At 37.4% G+C, this 15727-nt stretch overlaps 1 protein-coding gene across 2 annotated transcripts; it reads right to left on the minus strand.

The window, feature by feature from the left end:
- Positions 1-11417: 11417 nt before the first annotated feature.
- LOC137034862 (uncharacterized) lies at positions 11418-13044 on the minus strand. Of its 2 annotated transcripts, none has more exons than XM_067408082.1 (3): positions 12840-13044; positions 12618-12693; positions 11418-12369 (listed from the first exon to the last, which is right to left on the minus strand). In XM_067408082.1, exons 1-3 carry the CDS (start codon positions 13017-13019, stop codon positions 11936-11938), a joined length of 690 nt encoding a protein of 229 aa, XP_067264183.1. In that variant the 5' UTR covers positions 13020-13044; the 3' UTR covers positions 11418-11935. The 2 variants fall into 2 exon arrangements, with proteins under 2 accessions (XP_067264183.1, XP_067264182.1); XM_067408081.1 differs by having other exon boundaries at positions 12606-12693.
- Between the last annotated feature and the right edge of the window lie 2683 nt (positions 13045-15727).

Consider the following 15727-nt stretch of genomic DNA (forward strand, 5'->3'; position numbering starts at 1 on the left):
CGTAGGTTCTGATCCACTGCGAGAACAGAGAACTGTTCGTCTTGCCTGCACTTTTTTCACTCCTCCCCTAACTGCAGCCGCCTACTCTCGGCTGAACTTCAGGCGAGGCTAGGCGCATCTCAAACAAGCCTACTCACTACATTGGCAAGGTGGAACCTTAAAAGAGGATGCATCATCAGGGGAGAAATAGCTCACAAGCAGCTCTTTGACTGGGGCTTCCTCACATATTAGGCTTGTTTGAGATGCGCCTAGCCTCGCCTGAAGTTCAGCCGAGAGTAGGCGGCTGCAGTTAGGGGAGGAGTGAAATAAGTGCAGGCAAGACGAACAGTTCTCTGTTCTCGCAGTGGATCAGAACCTACGAGATCAAAGGCGGATATCGCGGGATTCACACTCGTGCGCTGTGTTGCTGATAAACTGGATGTAATTTAAGTTCTTTTGCTTTTATATGAAAATAAACATAATGAACAATACACCCAAAGTAGGCCTTGTCATTTATTTCCATTCGAAAGATGTGTGTATCAATCATTTTTACTTTATAGACATGTTTTTATATATATATTTTTTTATAAATGACAACGTTCGCATAACCCATAGAGAGATCACTGTGTCAAGAGAGTTTGGGAATATTCACACATTATTTTTACACATAAAAACATGATATTAGAGTTTTAAAATCAAACATTTTAAATCAGATCAACACATCACGGTTGTTTAAACCAATAAGCTTTAAGCTGTGTCGTCAGCAAGTCGTTTCCCATCGTGCTTTTGGTCAGCGCAGTCGGTGGAGAGGAACTGCGCTCGACTGCAGAATCCGACACGTCCGCCTCGCACTCGCGAGAGGTTTTTGACACACGTCGGCATGACATCAGAGCAAGGCGGCCCACCCTCGGACACATTTCTAACCGGCATGCATCTCGCGGTGATCACCGGTGATCGGTTCTGCGCAGAATTTGCTCATCTCAAACAAGCCTATTCTCACACAGTCTGTCCACACGTGAATAGTTCGATTACATGGGAGAGACTATATGAGCAGAATACAAATTTCTTCATTATCTTGACACCTCAATGTGGAGACTTAGGAAAAAGAAAAAGGCTCATAAACTTGTGGCAGTGGAGTATGTGGATTATTAATAACACCTGCTTCAACTTTCTCTGCATCTAATTCCTCATTAGACATGCAACATTTAATCAGTCAAGTTTAAAGAGGCCAAAGTGTGGCTTCCTGAATTGACATTAAAGCAATGGAGCTAGCAAGAAAGCCCAAAAGGAAGACATTCCCCTCAGACTCATCCTTAAGCTCTGCCTACAATCTTTGTGATCAGTCCCACCCTGCCGCCCTGGCTGGTGTGGGACCCAAATCGTGAGGTGCAGACGCCTGATTCTCATCCCTCAAGAAAGTCAAGCATGGGTAGAGCTTCCCACAGAAAAAGCATCACAATGAAAGCATTCAGCTTCCTCGAGAGCCACTCCATGCAAATGCTAGATTCTCATCCCTTGAATGCATCGCCATGAGTACCTCCCATCCCCTCGAGCCAAACAAGCTCTGTGCAAATGCTAGATTCTCATCCTTTGTGAGATAATGTATTAAGGACATAGCTTACCGTCAATGCAACACAATGAGCTCACCAATCTTTTAAGCGCACTGAAGGCTACTGAAGACAAACAAGCTAATAACGTGTAGGTTGTACTCATGGCCGCTCCATGTGCGACATCATGGACTGCCGTCTGCCAATGATTACTGGCATTTGTTTACACATGCTTCAGACACCGGTCACGCTGATGGCATTCCTCACAGCATCAGCATGACACGGTGTAGAAGTTCCACTTCTAAAGGAATCTATGCATTTTTGTTCATTTGAACAATACATTCCAGCAAGATAGATACTGCTACAGTATTATCACTTAATTAACTTTGTATATTATACTTATATTAACTTCATATTAGTGCACTGAATGCATATCAATTCAAGAAATTTGACACCACAAATGAAAATGTTTCAGTTTTGCAGTTTTCTCATTGAATACAGTACAAACTTAGCCCTTTCATGCATGAATTGTTAAATCACAAATTTGTAATAATTTTTTTTATGTTTGTTCTTACTTTCAAACAATTGAAAAATCATGCCAATAGCTTTTTTTCCCCAATATATTTTATTTTGAGGGAGTTACATATCTGTCCACTGTAGTGGACACCATGCATGAACGGTATAAAAAGTAATTCAATAGAACTCATGCTTGGTCTGAAAAAAAAAAAAAGTTTTAAAACATTTACTAAGAGCAAATTATTAATACAAATAAAAAAGACTTCAGATGCAAAAGCCTTTAAGTCGTCTGACATTTTACAATGTATAGGTTTCTATATAAGTACCAGTACTTCTGAATGGGATGAGGGTGGAATTTAGCGAGTTTGAAGTGAAAGTATTTAATGAATGTATAGTATGTGCGGAGAGCATTCACTCAATATAGTTATCTAATTTTTGACAGATGTGGCTTTTAGTGGCTTTTGCATCAGAAATCTTGGAACATTAAATAACAACAATAGAGAGGATATTTGAAAAACATAACATTCTATGTCTCGAAACTCATTTTATTAATTTAAAAATGGCCAACTTTTATTTAAAATTATTAAAGGATTAGTCCACTTTAAAAAAAATGTTCCTGATAATTTACTTACCCCCATGTCATCTAAGATGTTTATGTCTTTCTTTTGTCATTTGAAAAAAACTGTAAGACTAATGCCGGACTGTCTGGACCGAGAAAGGGCTACTCTTTGAGAAAACAAAGGAAATTAACATTTGAACTCTCTCTTGCAAATTATCATCCCCATCCGAGACGCAATCACACCTCAGCATTGCCTTAATCTACATTTCCCTTAATTCATCGCCTCTTCCCCCATCTCTTCTCTCTACATGCAGAGATGACCTGAAATTCACCCAAAATCTATATGGTTTAATGTGAACAGTTATCATACAACATTATACATGTTTGGTATCATTTGAAATGTCTCAGTGCGACTGGTACAAAGGTCTCATTCCCACAGAAGTAAACCAGAAGGTAATAAAGGTTTAAAGATTTTAGAGATATTTTGCTCTCTGTAATGGGTGTGTCCACCTTCACAGGGTCTTTCATGCAAATGGCCTTCTGTCCCCAAAAGGTGTAAACTACTCAGTCTGGGACCCTGATTAATGCAAATTCAATTGTGAAGTCATGTTTCCATTTTAAAGAAGTTTCTGTCTTGGTCTGAGTATTTAAAGAGATGTTGCAGGAGACTCAGGGCTCGATCCTGTAATCAGATCAGATCAGCCCACATTGCTGGGTGTCCTTCAGGCACCCAGCAATGTGCATTTTTCTAATGTCAGGTATGCATCTTTTACTTTGTTCCTGAGCATTTGATGTTTGTATTGATCATCTTTGAGATGATTATGTAATTGGCATGATACATTTACCTGACTAATAAATTGTTACATTTGACTTTATTCTGACTTACTCTGAAATTACTGGCTCTAGTAGATTACGTTAAGTCCATAACCCCACAAATCTATGCTCAGGTTAGTAACGGACTAAAGTACAGTTTAGGTGGAGCAGTGGGGCACACCAACTGATATTTTAGAGCTCTGACTAGCACATTGGCATTAGTTAAGTATACTTAGACTGTGTAGGCTAATAATGTTTTTTTTTTCCTTTTAGAGCAGCAGAGTGTTGCTAGATCAATCTAAACAGGGTGGGCCTCAACCTCTGGTTATGGTGAGATTATTCTAACTAAGTGTCTGTGGGTAAACCACTGCGTGATTATGTAAAGTTGCCACTAGAGGAAGCTAAATTGGTCAGCCTGATTTTATGGTAATGGTCATGGCCCCTAGTTAAAGTAATCTTACCTTAATTCGGTGTGTTCAGATCTATGGGGACTAAATAAACGTATTCTAGATTGAGCAAAGTGGGTACGGCCTCTAGAATATTAGTCATCGCCTCTGTCTAATGACCAAGACTGACGAGATTGTGCGTATGAGATCGTATGCCCGGCCGGTGCGAGACTCAACGTGTTATAGGAATCCGAATGAACGAAATCAATAAGAGTAAAGAGTTAAATAGAATCATCAAATGTATAGATAAATTATCGTATAAATTGTCAATTATCAATTGGCATTCAAACCTAAATTCGAGGTCATAATAAAATGGAGTCAGATAAAGGTTTAATTGGAATTAAACTATTTTGCCACAATGAAAAGACGAACGCGCAAGAAACCTTCCCCGCCCAGTGGGAAACCGCCGTTGGGCCGATTGGGCGGGCCTTACAGAAATGAAGGTTTTTGATGAAAACATTCCAGGATTATTCTCCTTATAGTGGACTTCAATGGCCTCCAGATGGTTGAAGGTCAAAATTACAGTTTCAAAGGGCTTTAAACGATACCAGACGAGGAATAAAAGTCTCATCTAGCGAAACGATCGGTCATTTTCAAAAAATGAATACAACTGTATATTCTTTATAAACACAAATTTTCGCCTTCTGCTTTCCGTATTCTACAAAACGCTTACGCTGTATGTCCTACGCTTTCCCTATTCTACTTATGGAACGAACGCAGCACCAGTTTTGTTTTTTTCTGTAAGTAGAATAGGCAAGGCGAAGGAAATATGGCGTAAGCATTTTGTAGAATACGGAAAGCGGAAGCACGTGCAAGCCGTGTTTATAAAGCATATTTTCTGTCACAGAAAAAAAAATTACAAGAATATTGTTAAAATCTAATCTGGATAAAAGGTTTATTTTACATCCTATTTAGCTGAAAAATATTTTTTTGTATCTGTCTGGTTTTCTGAGAATAAAAGGATTTGACACTTATTCTTGAGCTACTTGATGCATTTCCTCTTCCCACTGACTTTTTGATCATATGATGTAATATCTCAAAACAACAAAGCGATACAAAGACACTAATTGGAATCATAGACAAGGCTTTGGTGGTTGGGATATGGTACTACAACCGAAATGGTTCAGAATGGCCAGTGGTCCATATATCTGTCCACTGTGGTGGACACCATGCATGAAAGGGTTAATTACTAATTTAATTATTACAAATTGAAAAATAGTTTCTTAGTATTTTGTTTGCCCCTCGTTTGCTTAAATTACAGCAGTAGTCTAAGTGCATGATCTCCACATGTTTGTGTCAGACCTGATGATTATGTTCAGCATGAATTTCAATGATCCGAGATGATCCACAGAGCATCTTGGGATTGAAAAATCTGGCTAACATAGTCACATGATCAATGTCACATTTGGTTATTAGTGACCTAGTGAAGAATCTTCATTTTTGTCTTTTTTCCTCCTAATAGTTCTAAACTGTATGTAGTATTAAAGGTGTAAGTGAAAACCTGAAATAAAGATAAACTAAGATGATAGCTTTAACACAATCAAAGATTGCAAGTGATGCCAAACAATTATATGCAAAGGTTACAAAAATAAAACCTAATAAACTGTTATAAAAATAAACTGCTCAAACACCACTTTTCCACTTGCCCCCTTGTAATGAAAGCCCATATTGTCATTCATTCAAATATTTGTACAGATAGCGTAACTGGTGTTCATTTCCCCACTAATTCATTTGGCGGATGTAATGCTAAGATAAGCTTCCTCCATCCTTTCTGTTGACAATTTCCCAGTTGACAGTTTGTTACAGCAAGTTGACACCTTTTTAAAAAATTGCATTTCTGCGCTGATTACTCATAAAATGTGATCAGATTTTGATTTAACTCACAATTATAGTCAAACACAATCTGACATAACACACAAACAGTAATTTTCACATTTTCATTGAATACAAGTAGTATTCACAGTCCAGGGTGGACAATGTAAGTGAACCCTTGAATTTATTCACTTGAAGGTCCTCCTTTAAAGCAGCAAAATCTAGTGATTTAGCTCAAAAGGGAAATATAAATAATTAATCATAACTCAGTTAATTATAAATATTTTAATCAGTTTAATCAAATTAACTTGATGCGCTGAATTAACATTGATCTGTTCGGCCAGCGAACACTCAGTATTAATCGTCTATCAACTCTTCAGAAAGGATATTTTCCGTGACCACAGAAAAAATAACTTTTTCTTAGCATGTAGCTGTCATCATAATCGTTATCAGTGACATTGGTTAATAAGCTCAGAATCAACTTGCAAGAATGTGCACAGAGTTTTATTTAACTAAATCATGAACACATAGCTAGACTAAACACACACAAACATACAAATCACACATACATAGGAAATGAGAGAGAGTGGAAATGAAATTAAACCGCAGCATAACAGGGGAATAAAGCTATGAAAAGAGTCATTTAACAAGCTGGAAGAACCATCAGTTTCTCACTATAAAGCACCTTTGTTAACAAAGGGTTTCAAAACTTAATGCTAAATTTCTGTTTATTGTTCAAATGTACAATACTTGCAAATGCCTTAACTGTTGAGGAGCGTCCAGATCTGCAGGCTCAGGAGAAATTACTGATGGTCGGTCTGATGGTGCTGAAGTTGTAATCAATATCAATATGTTGAATGAAGAAATGATGACGAACTTGTGCTGTTAATTTGACCCTGTTGTTGAGGAAGTTGCGCATGGCTTGGAGTGAATGAGGTCTGTCGGCGTGGCCAGCTGGCCAGGTGAGTTGACCAGCAAATGTAGAATCAGCAAGAACAAATGCAGAAAACCCGAAGAGCATGATCTGCGTCTTTCAAGTTGAAACACAATTGGAACAGTTCAGCCCAACAGTGGAAAAGTGGCTATTGTGGAACCTTACAGGTGGCCATGGGAAAACACGAAACATGCCTCTGTATATACAGTTAATTCTGTGTATACAGTGGTGTGAAAAAAGTGCCCTGATTCCTTTATTTTTTTGCATGTTTGTCACACTTTAATGTTTCAGATCATCAAACAAATTAATTATGAATCAAAGATACCACAAGTAAACACAACATGCCGTTTTTAAATGAAGGTTTTTATTAAGAAGGGAAAACAAAATCCAAACCCACATGGCCCTGTGTGAAAAAGTGCTTGACCCGGCTGTTAAAACATATGTTAACTGTGGTTTATCACACCTGAGTTCAGTTTCTCTTGCCACACCCAGACCTGATTACTGCCACACCTGTTCACAATCAAGAAATCACTTAAATAGGACAAGCCTGACAAAGTGAAGTAGACCAAAAGATCCTCAAAATCTACACATCATGTTGAGATCCAAAGAAATTCAGGAACAAATGAGAAAGAAAGTAACTGAGATCTATCAGTCTGAAAAAGGTTGTAAAGCCATTTCTAAAGCTTCGGGACTCCAGCGAACCACAGTGAGAGCCATTATCCACAAATGGCGAAAACATGGAACAATGAACCTTCCCAGGAGTGACTGGCCGACCAAAATGACCCCAAGAGCGCAGCGACGACTCATCCAAGAGGTCACAAAAGACCCCACAACAACATCCAAAGAACAGCAGGCCTCGTAAAAGTAACACAACATTTCAGAAAAAGAACATCATACCAACAGTAAAATATGGTGGTGGTAGTATGATGGTCTTGGGCTGTTTTGCTGCTTCAGGACCTGGAAGACTTGCTGTGATAAATGGAACCACGAATTCTACCAAAAAATCCTGAAGGACAATGTCCGGCCATCTGTTCGTGACCTCAAGCTGAAGCGAACTTAGACTCTGCAGCAGGACAATGATCCAAAACACACCAGCAAGTTCACCTCTGAATGACTGAAGAAAATAAAATGAAGACTTTGGAGTGGCCTAGTCAAAGTCCTGACCTCAATCCTATTGAGATGCTGTGGTATGACCTTAAAAATCTGGTTCATGCTCGAAAACCCTCCAATGTGGCTGAATTGCAACAATTCTACAAAGACGAGTGGGCCAAAATTCCTCCACAGCGCTGTAACAGACTCATTGCAAGTTATCGCAAACGCTTGATTGCAGTTGTTGCTGTTGAGGGTGGCCCAACCAGTTATTAGGTTTAGGGGGCAAGCACTTTTTCTCACAGGGCCATGTGGGATTTTGTTTTCCCTTCATAATAAAAACCGCATGTTGTGTTTACTTGTGTTATCTTTGAAATCTGTGTTATCTTTAAATTTGTTTGATGATCTGAAACATATAAGTGTGACCAACATGCAAAAAAATAAAAAAATCAGGAGCATTCTGTGCTGTGAAAGCACTTTTTCACACCACTGGATATTGGCAGTAGTGGTTTCTCACATGTTGTCCTTTCAGGAACACCATTCTTGTTCAGTGCAAAGACTTCCACGTTGTGTAGAGTTTCCTGGAGCCTTTTTGCTTTGGGTTCTTTTCTCATGGAGGTATGGTTCATAATAACTAATATTTGTTAGTAACCAGGCTTTGTGTTTTTAAAGGGAAGCGCAGCTGTGTGACCCACACGTTTTGTTTTGTCTTGAACAAAAATAAACAGACTATGATCATGAACAATGCCTGAAGGTGTAAATTAATGGAAGAAGGCCCAAATATGCCACCAGGAAACATGGGAAACAGGGAGAGGTCAGATAACAATTAGTACAATAAATGGAGAAAGACCATTTTTTTTACAGGAATATTTTACAATTCTTCACCCTAATCTCTACATATATTTTTATTTTATTACAACAAAACTGACGGAAGCTGCTACAGTGGAAAACAGTGACTGGATCTGACACCTTAAGATGACGCACAGCTCACATCTCTGTCGCAGTAAGTACCGAAAGTGAAACACACAAAACCCTTAGAAGAGCGGCTCTCTCGCACTGTATGATTTGACAGACAACTAGTTGTCCAGTCCGGTTCCGTTCATACAGCATGTTCATACCGTTCAGTCCATTCAATATTCTGAAAATGAATTCCTGAAAATTTACGCATGTGAGTTTGGTTATAGAATGCGGTTGTCACTCCCATAAATAATCTTATTGTGTATGAACGTAACCATATTAAGGCCTCAAATGACAACTGACAACCATATTCTGCTGCTGTGTGAACGTGGCCATGGGATGTGCCTGAAGCCAAATACCATATTCGGAAAGGAAATGATGTGTACTACGGAGCCCCTAAAGGGAATACACATGATCGAGATGGAGAAAAAAAATGTCTTTCTATATATATGTGCTTTCTATATATGCTTTCTCTCAGGGAGCATCAGTTACACATTTCACAAGATTAGATATTTGTCAGTGATGCTCACGTACTGCAAACCATTCACCATTGTCCTATCATTGTCCCCCAAATGTAATTTCTCCTTACTCTCTTTACGTGGTAAATAAAATCTGTTGTACTACAAACTAGCAGGCTCCTGCTAGCAAACAACTAACCATGTCCGTTTCGGGGCTCAGCAGACTGTGTTTTTTTCCTCCCTTGCCTTTCCGAATCTATGTTCCGAATATGGATTTGGACCTAGTGGCCAATAATCACCAGGAAAATGTAGGTTCATGGTTTACATTCTGTGTGTGTTCACTATTCACTGCTCTTAATGTGTGTGCACTAACTTCTGTAGGGGAATTTTACAGTTAAAGACCCAAAAGACCAGATATGATGAATGAAGACGAAGAAGTCAGAGTTTAAAAAAATGAATTGAAGAACATTTTACTGAAGAAATGTTTGAAGTTTCACACATATGACATGGACAGGATGCTGAAGAGGGGACCCTGGATTTAGGTACTGGATGTCCAGTTGAGTCATGACGACTGCTGTCCATTGATACAGGACCTACACACAGAACACTAGCGCACATACACAGACAGATAAACGTGATTTACAGCTTCTTCAAGGCTGAAGTTGGACCAGACTCCAACTATAAACAGGAAAGTTTCACAAAACATACTGACAAGTTGTACTTTTCTCTCAGTGAGAGGTACAGATTACATTACAAAAAATGTTTCTAATGTTTGAAAAGGAAAATAAATGCTTTAACATAAGTTGAAGTCATTCAAATAATTTAATATTTAGTAGTTAAAAATGTTAATTAATAGCTCAAAAAATATGTATTGAAGTGGCAGTGGATTCCCCCCCTTCACTTCCGACTGGGTTACCATACTTGGCCTTCATGTCACATCACTTAATTAATCGATGAAGCAGCTTCAACTCGAGTTCTGATATACCCCCCCTCAGTGAATAAATATAGGATATGATTACATAGGGCAAGGTACCTGAGATGAAGGTGGAGTTTGGGGAGGTGGAGGGATGCTGGAACAGTTGAGACTGAAAAGAGGTAAGCAGCTGCTTATATACTCTGGCTGTTGATTGGAAGATTAGATGGGCTTGCTCCTCCCTAAATTACGTTTAGGAACTTCACTTAAATTTTTAGGGTACAACATTTTTTTCTGCATCTGAATTGGTGTTTAGATACATTATATTTACATACTGATGTTGAGAACGTGATTCAACATGTTAAGGTGGCAAAGTCTTGTTATCTCATTAAGTCAACTTACAAACTAATTAAGATAGTTAAACTTAACATGTTAAGTTGAATGAAAAAATTCAGCCACTTTAAGATGTGCCAACTTAGAAAATTACATTGAAACAACTTAACTGCAAAATCCTCTGCAAAACTATGGGAGTCCATAATTACTTATGTGTTTTGTTGTCAAAGTGCAGCTTATAATTTAGGTGTTCAAAAAGTCTTCCCAACATCAAACATCACTGTTCTTCACCTTGTATCATTAATAAATGTGACACCATCCTCAAATGGGTGTATTGTTATGTGATTTTTACAGTTGCACTTTTAATAATTTCGAAGTTAGAACACCAGTGGGGTTATTCTAAAGTTCAGATAACCCCAGTGAGGGTTATTCTATGTTAAGACATTCTAAAGCTACAGTATTTCTGTAATACGCCCCCTGGTTCGTTCAAAAACACTGATTCTTTGATGAATAAAACACAGTGTTGCTCAGAGTTGCAGCTGTTTTCTCTATTTTCTTTGACGAAGCAAAAACAGAATTTCTATGAAAGTTACTCGGTAACTTGTTGTGTATTGAACTGTAGTATTAAACCAATGTCACATTTAGTGATCGTGCAGATGTTCGGAAAAATTTGCTTGTGTGATAACTCATATATCATAGACTTATGTTATAAATATAAAAAAGAGGAACTCATTCAATTGATTTTTTGATTTTTGATTTTACTTTTTTTCAAGACATTTCTTTTCTTCTATAGTGTGATGTCACTGAGAGTTACCAAAACCCTTCAGATCACATAATTATTGGAAAAATTACAGAAATGGTCAAACTGTAAAGAAATGAGATATGAACATGAGACGCAAAAGAGAACAGTCTGAAGGAGATATACACAGGGAATCAGGGGCTACTGTAACTGAAAGTGTTTCTTGTATTGTGTATGTATGTGTGTGTGTGTACATACAGTGCATGTATATTTTGTTGTTGTGTATGACAGTGATTTTATAGGTACTGAACTGATGCGCTAAAACAAATTTACAAACAAATATTTATTTGAATTTCAATACAAAACCACATAATTATGTGTAAACCACACAAAAATATGTTGCGTTCTGAAATAGAGATGTACAATTGCCACATAGAGGTCAATGTAATAAATAGGAAGGGTTCCAACTTAGAAAAGTTAAAAAAATTAACAGATCTGATTTTTAAAATCAACTGAATAAGTTCATAAATGCACATTAAAAAAGTTTTAACATAAAACATGCACATAGTTTCGCTAGCTACCAACATTTTAGTGCAATTAAGCTGGCACAGCAACACTTAATTATTCACTTGTTTTTTACATGCATGTTTAGTCATGTTATTTAATAACAATTTCAGCATTATGGTTCGGAGTAAACCTCTAAAACTAGAAAATGAATTAAAGTGGTTATGCATTCTAAAATATATGTGCACCTAAATAACAGGTCATTAAAAACAAAGCACACCTGCTTAATGCTAACAAACCTCAAATACGCATTAATGCCATCAGCTAGTCAAATCTTTAAAAAAAGCCAATGCTAGTCACATCCAAGTGACTCTTTCTTGCCCGGCTGACAAACTTGCAACTCTTCTTGTTAATTTTCACTCTGAGACTAGTTTCAGATTCCAGCATGATAACTCGATTCAAAGTGATTGACTGCAGCCAATAATTTCTACAAATCATAGACTCTTGAGCACTTATAACCTCTCTCTCCATTGTATAGTCGCTATGCTTCTGTGAGACATTGACCTTTAAAGTCAAAAGCTCTGAATTAGGATCACACTGATTATAGGCTACACGGTAATAGATCCTTAGATTGATCAAGTAGAGACCCTTTGTGAAGACATGGAGGACTGTTTGGTTTTCCAGCTTAAAATTTTGGGAGTCATTGTCATCATTCATGATGTCCCACTTGATGGGATGTTCTTCTGAACAGTCAACAAACTGGTTTCCAGCTGATTAAGAGAGAAAACAAACCAAGTCAAACCAAGACTTTACAAAACACACATCTACATTGTACTTTATGGAAGCTTGTTTCCGCCAATAAATAAAAAAATAAACAAGGTCATTTCGACTTCTTTTCTCAAAATTGAGAGATATAAACTCGCAATTGCGAATTATAATGTCAGAACTGCGAGTTGCCTATAAAATCACAATTAAACTCATTACTCCATATAATCAAATAATTTACCACTAATTAAACCTTCAAATTGTACAGTGTGTCTCACTGGTGGTCCTTCAGTATTCAAAGCCTCTGAATGGGCACCGGAAAATGCATCCTGAGGATAAACAGGAGAACATCTACATGAGTTAGCCTACAGAGATTTTTTCAAAACACTTTTAATTACACCTGAATGATAGAGGATGTTAACAATGAATTAATATTTTTTATACGTTCATGATCAAAATCGTGTAATTAGCTTACCTTAGTAGTTTGTTGATGAAACTGTAGCCAAAGCAAAGTCGCGAGGAATGTTGCGAGCAGCGCCGCAGTGGCCAAGCGCAGTCGTGTCTCCTGACGCTTCATGGTTTGACAATGCCGGATCAAAACCTGCATCATCTGTTCCTGCTCCACACCAAACTCAGACATCTCAACTCGAGCCATGTCCACGGATAATGCAACCACGTTACTTTGTCAGTCTGTCAGTGGCCCTCTTATATATAGTTACGCTCTTCAGATTACGTAGTTTACGCTCGGCACAGTCCGCCCTCTCTCCAGTCGGGAGACACATCATACAGTTACTCATCGCGCGTCTGCTGCCAGACTCTGTTGGGAGATGCATCTGAAGTTAGTCAACGTCGCAATGACCTAGAGGAAACTCTTTTTCACAGTTAGAGAGAATGGTTCTCCCTCGTTTTTTATTAACTTTCTTCCAGATAGGCTATTTCTTATGTAGGGCTAACAGATGTCTTGGTCACTTGTTGTATGGGGGAAAAAACATATGTATACACTTCAACAGAAATTAAATGTTTACAAACATATTTAATACGTAGGCCTAGCCTTAAGACTTTTTTTTCTTGTTGTTAAAGGATTAGTTCACCCAAAAAGCCATTTATTACTGAACCTTTTTTCATCTTCAGAACACAAATTAAGGTATTTTCATAGACTGTAAAATAATATGGACGTAGTGTCCGTGACGTCACCCATAGAGTGCCCGGTTGCATGAAACTCCTTAAGTGGACCCCACAAATTAAAAAAAGAAGTACTTTCTAATGCTAGAAGTGAAGGTGGCCTTGACTTTCTGGACTTTGCAGATACTGTAAACACCCTTAAAGTAAACTGGCTGAAAAGATGCCTTGTGAACCCAGTGTCATTATGGTTTTTCATTCCGAATAATATTTTCAACAAACTTGGTGGTCTGTCTTTCCTATTGAAGTGTAACTTTTTGCCTGCCAAGTTACCCATTTCCTTATCTAACTTTCATCAACAATGCCTTCTTTCATGGAAATTGTGTTTTGTCCATAACTTTTCCCCGCACAAAGTTCTCCTTTGGAATAATACTGATATAACTGTTAGAAATAAGTCTCTCTTCTTTCCTAGGTGGTATAACAATAACTTTAATTGCATTCTATCTGTCTTTGATGATTCTGGTAATATTCTAACTTATGTGCAATTTATGAATCTTCATAACTTTCCAGTCCCATTTAAAGAATATAACACCTTGGTAAAAGCTATCCCAGCAGGCTTAACCCAATTAATTAAAAGTCACCTTAAATTCAGTAAAAGCAACAGTGTTTCTCCAGCTTTACGCTTGGACGGCATTGATCTTTTAGATCGTAAATGCAACAACAGACATATTCGTACAATCTTTCAGATGAAGAGAAAGGTTATGCCAAGGGGCAAATTCTATTGGGATTCCCTTGTAACAAGTGTAAATTGGAGAAAGGCCTGGCTTTTGCCAAGCAAATTTTGTATATCGAACAAAGTTAAAGAAATTCATTATAAAATCCTTCATAAAATCTATCCTGTTAACTCATCTATTTCTAAATATTCTGATATTGATGAAACTTGCTCCTTCTGTGGTTTTGTCGAAGAAACAGTTGGCCATTTATTTTATGATTGTAATTTAACCAATATATTTTGGGCTAATTTAAGTTCCTATATTTTTACCCATACAAATGTAACCCATACCTTCACCCTTAAAGAAATAATTTTTTACTATGAAAACCCAAAGCTGCTATCCTTTGAATATGTTGTTAATTTTTTTATCTTGTATGCAAAATTCTTCATTCACAAACAAAAATGGCTTAAATCTCACCTAAGCGTTCCTCTTTTTCTTGCTGAATTTAACTCCTTTATTTTATCCCTCAGACTTATAAATAACAAAAAAAGTGCAAAATTTTTGATGCATTATGATGATTTATTTAAAGATGTGTTTTAACCTAATTATTGTGCTTTTCTTTTCTTTATTATCTCATATTGATGTATGCAAACTCAGGATATTTGTTTTCTGTTCTTTTAATGTATAATTATCCATTGTAACAGACGCAACCACGCTTTGTTTCCCTGATCCTGTATGTATGTTCGAATTTTGCAATAAAAAAAAAAAAAAAAAAAAAAAAAAAAAAAGAAACTCCTTAAGTGAGGGTTTCCCTGAGGTAAGGGATTTCACTAAGAGCGTTGCAACAGACTTCTTAACTTTCACCCTTACCTAAGTGTTTACACCATAGGTTTACACTAAGCGTTTCACTGTAGTTTCTGGCAACATACGGCAATGATCGCAGCGGTTGCTATAGTTACTACCTCTAACAGAACATAACGAACCACAAAGCCAAATCCTCGCTAAAACCACATTTGTATGAATATATTTGTGCTATGGAGACTACAAACATAACAGAAATCAAAAAACGTAAACCAAACTGGACAGAGGACGAAAACTTTAAAGGCAATTCTTTTAGAAGAATTCACAAAAAGAAAAATATTCTTCAAAGCCGCTATAACCCATCAGTCACTCATTCGCACAAATCGAAAGCCTGGCAGGAGATAACAGAAAAATTTTATTCAAGAAATCTTGCTGTCAAGCGAACAATAGAAGAAGTTATGAAAAAGTATGAAAACATAGTGGTATGCCATCATATTTGTAGTTGATTTAAGGGAGCTGTTTTGGTCCCTTAAATTTATTCAGGTGAAATGGTCGCTAAGGACAATTGTAGCAACGCTTAAGGAAACACTTAGATAATTAAGGGGAAAAAAATTATAACAGCCTTAAGTTCCTTAAGAAAACCCTTAGGGTTTTTTTTCTTGCAACCCAAGTTTCACTAAGGGTACCCTTAACTATATGGCCGATTTCAAAACACTGCTTCATTGAGCCA

Source organism: Chanodichthys erythropterus, chromosome 13 (genome assembly GCF_024489055.1).
Source record: "Chanodichthys erythropterus isolate Z2021 chromosome 13, ASM2448905v1, whole genome shotgun sequence".
Taxonomy (NCBI): domain Eukaryota; kingdom Metazoa; phylum Chordata; class Actinopteri; order Cypriniformes; family Xenocyprididae; genus Chanodichthys; species Chanodichthys erythropterus.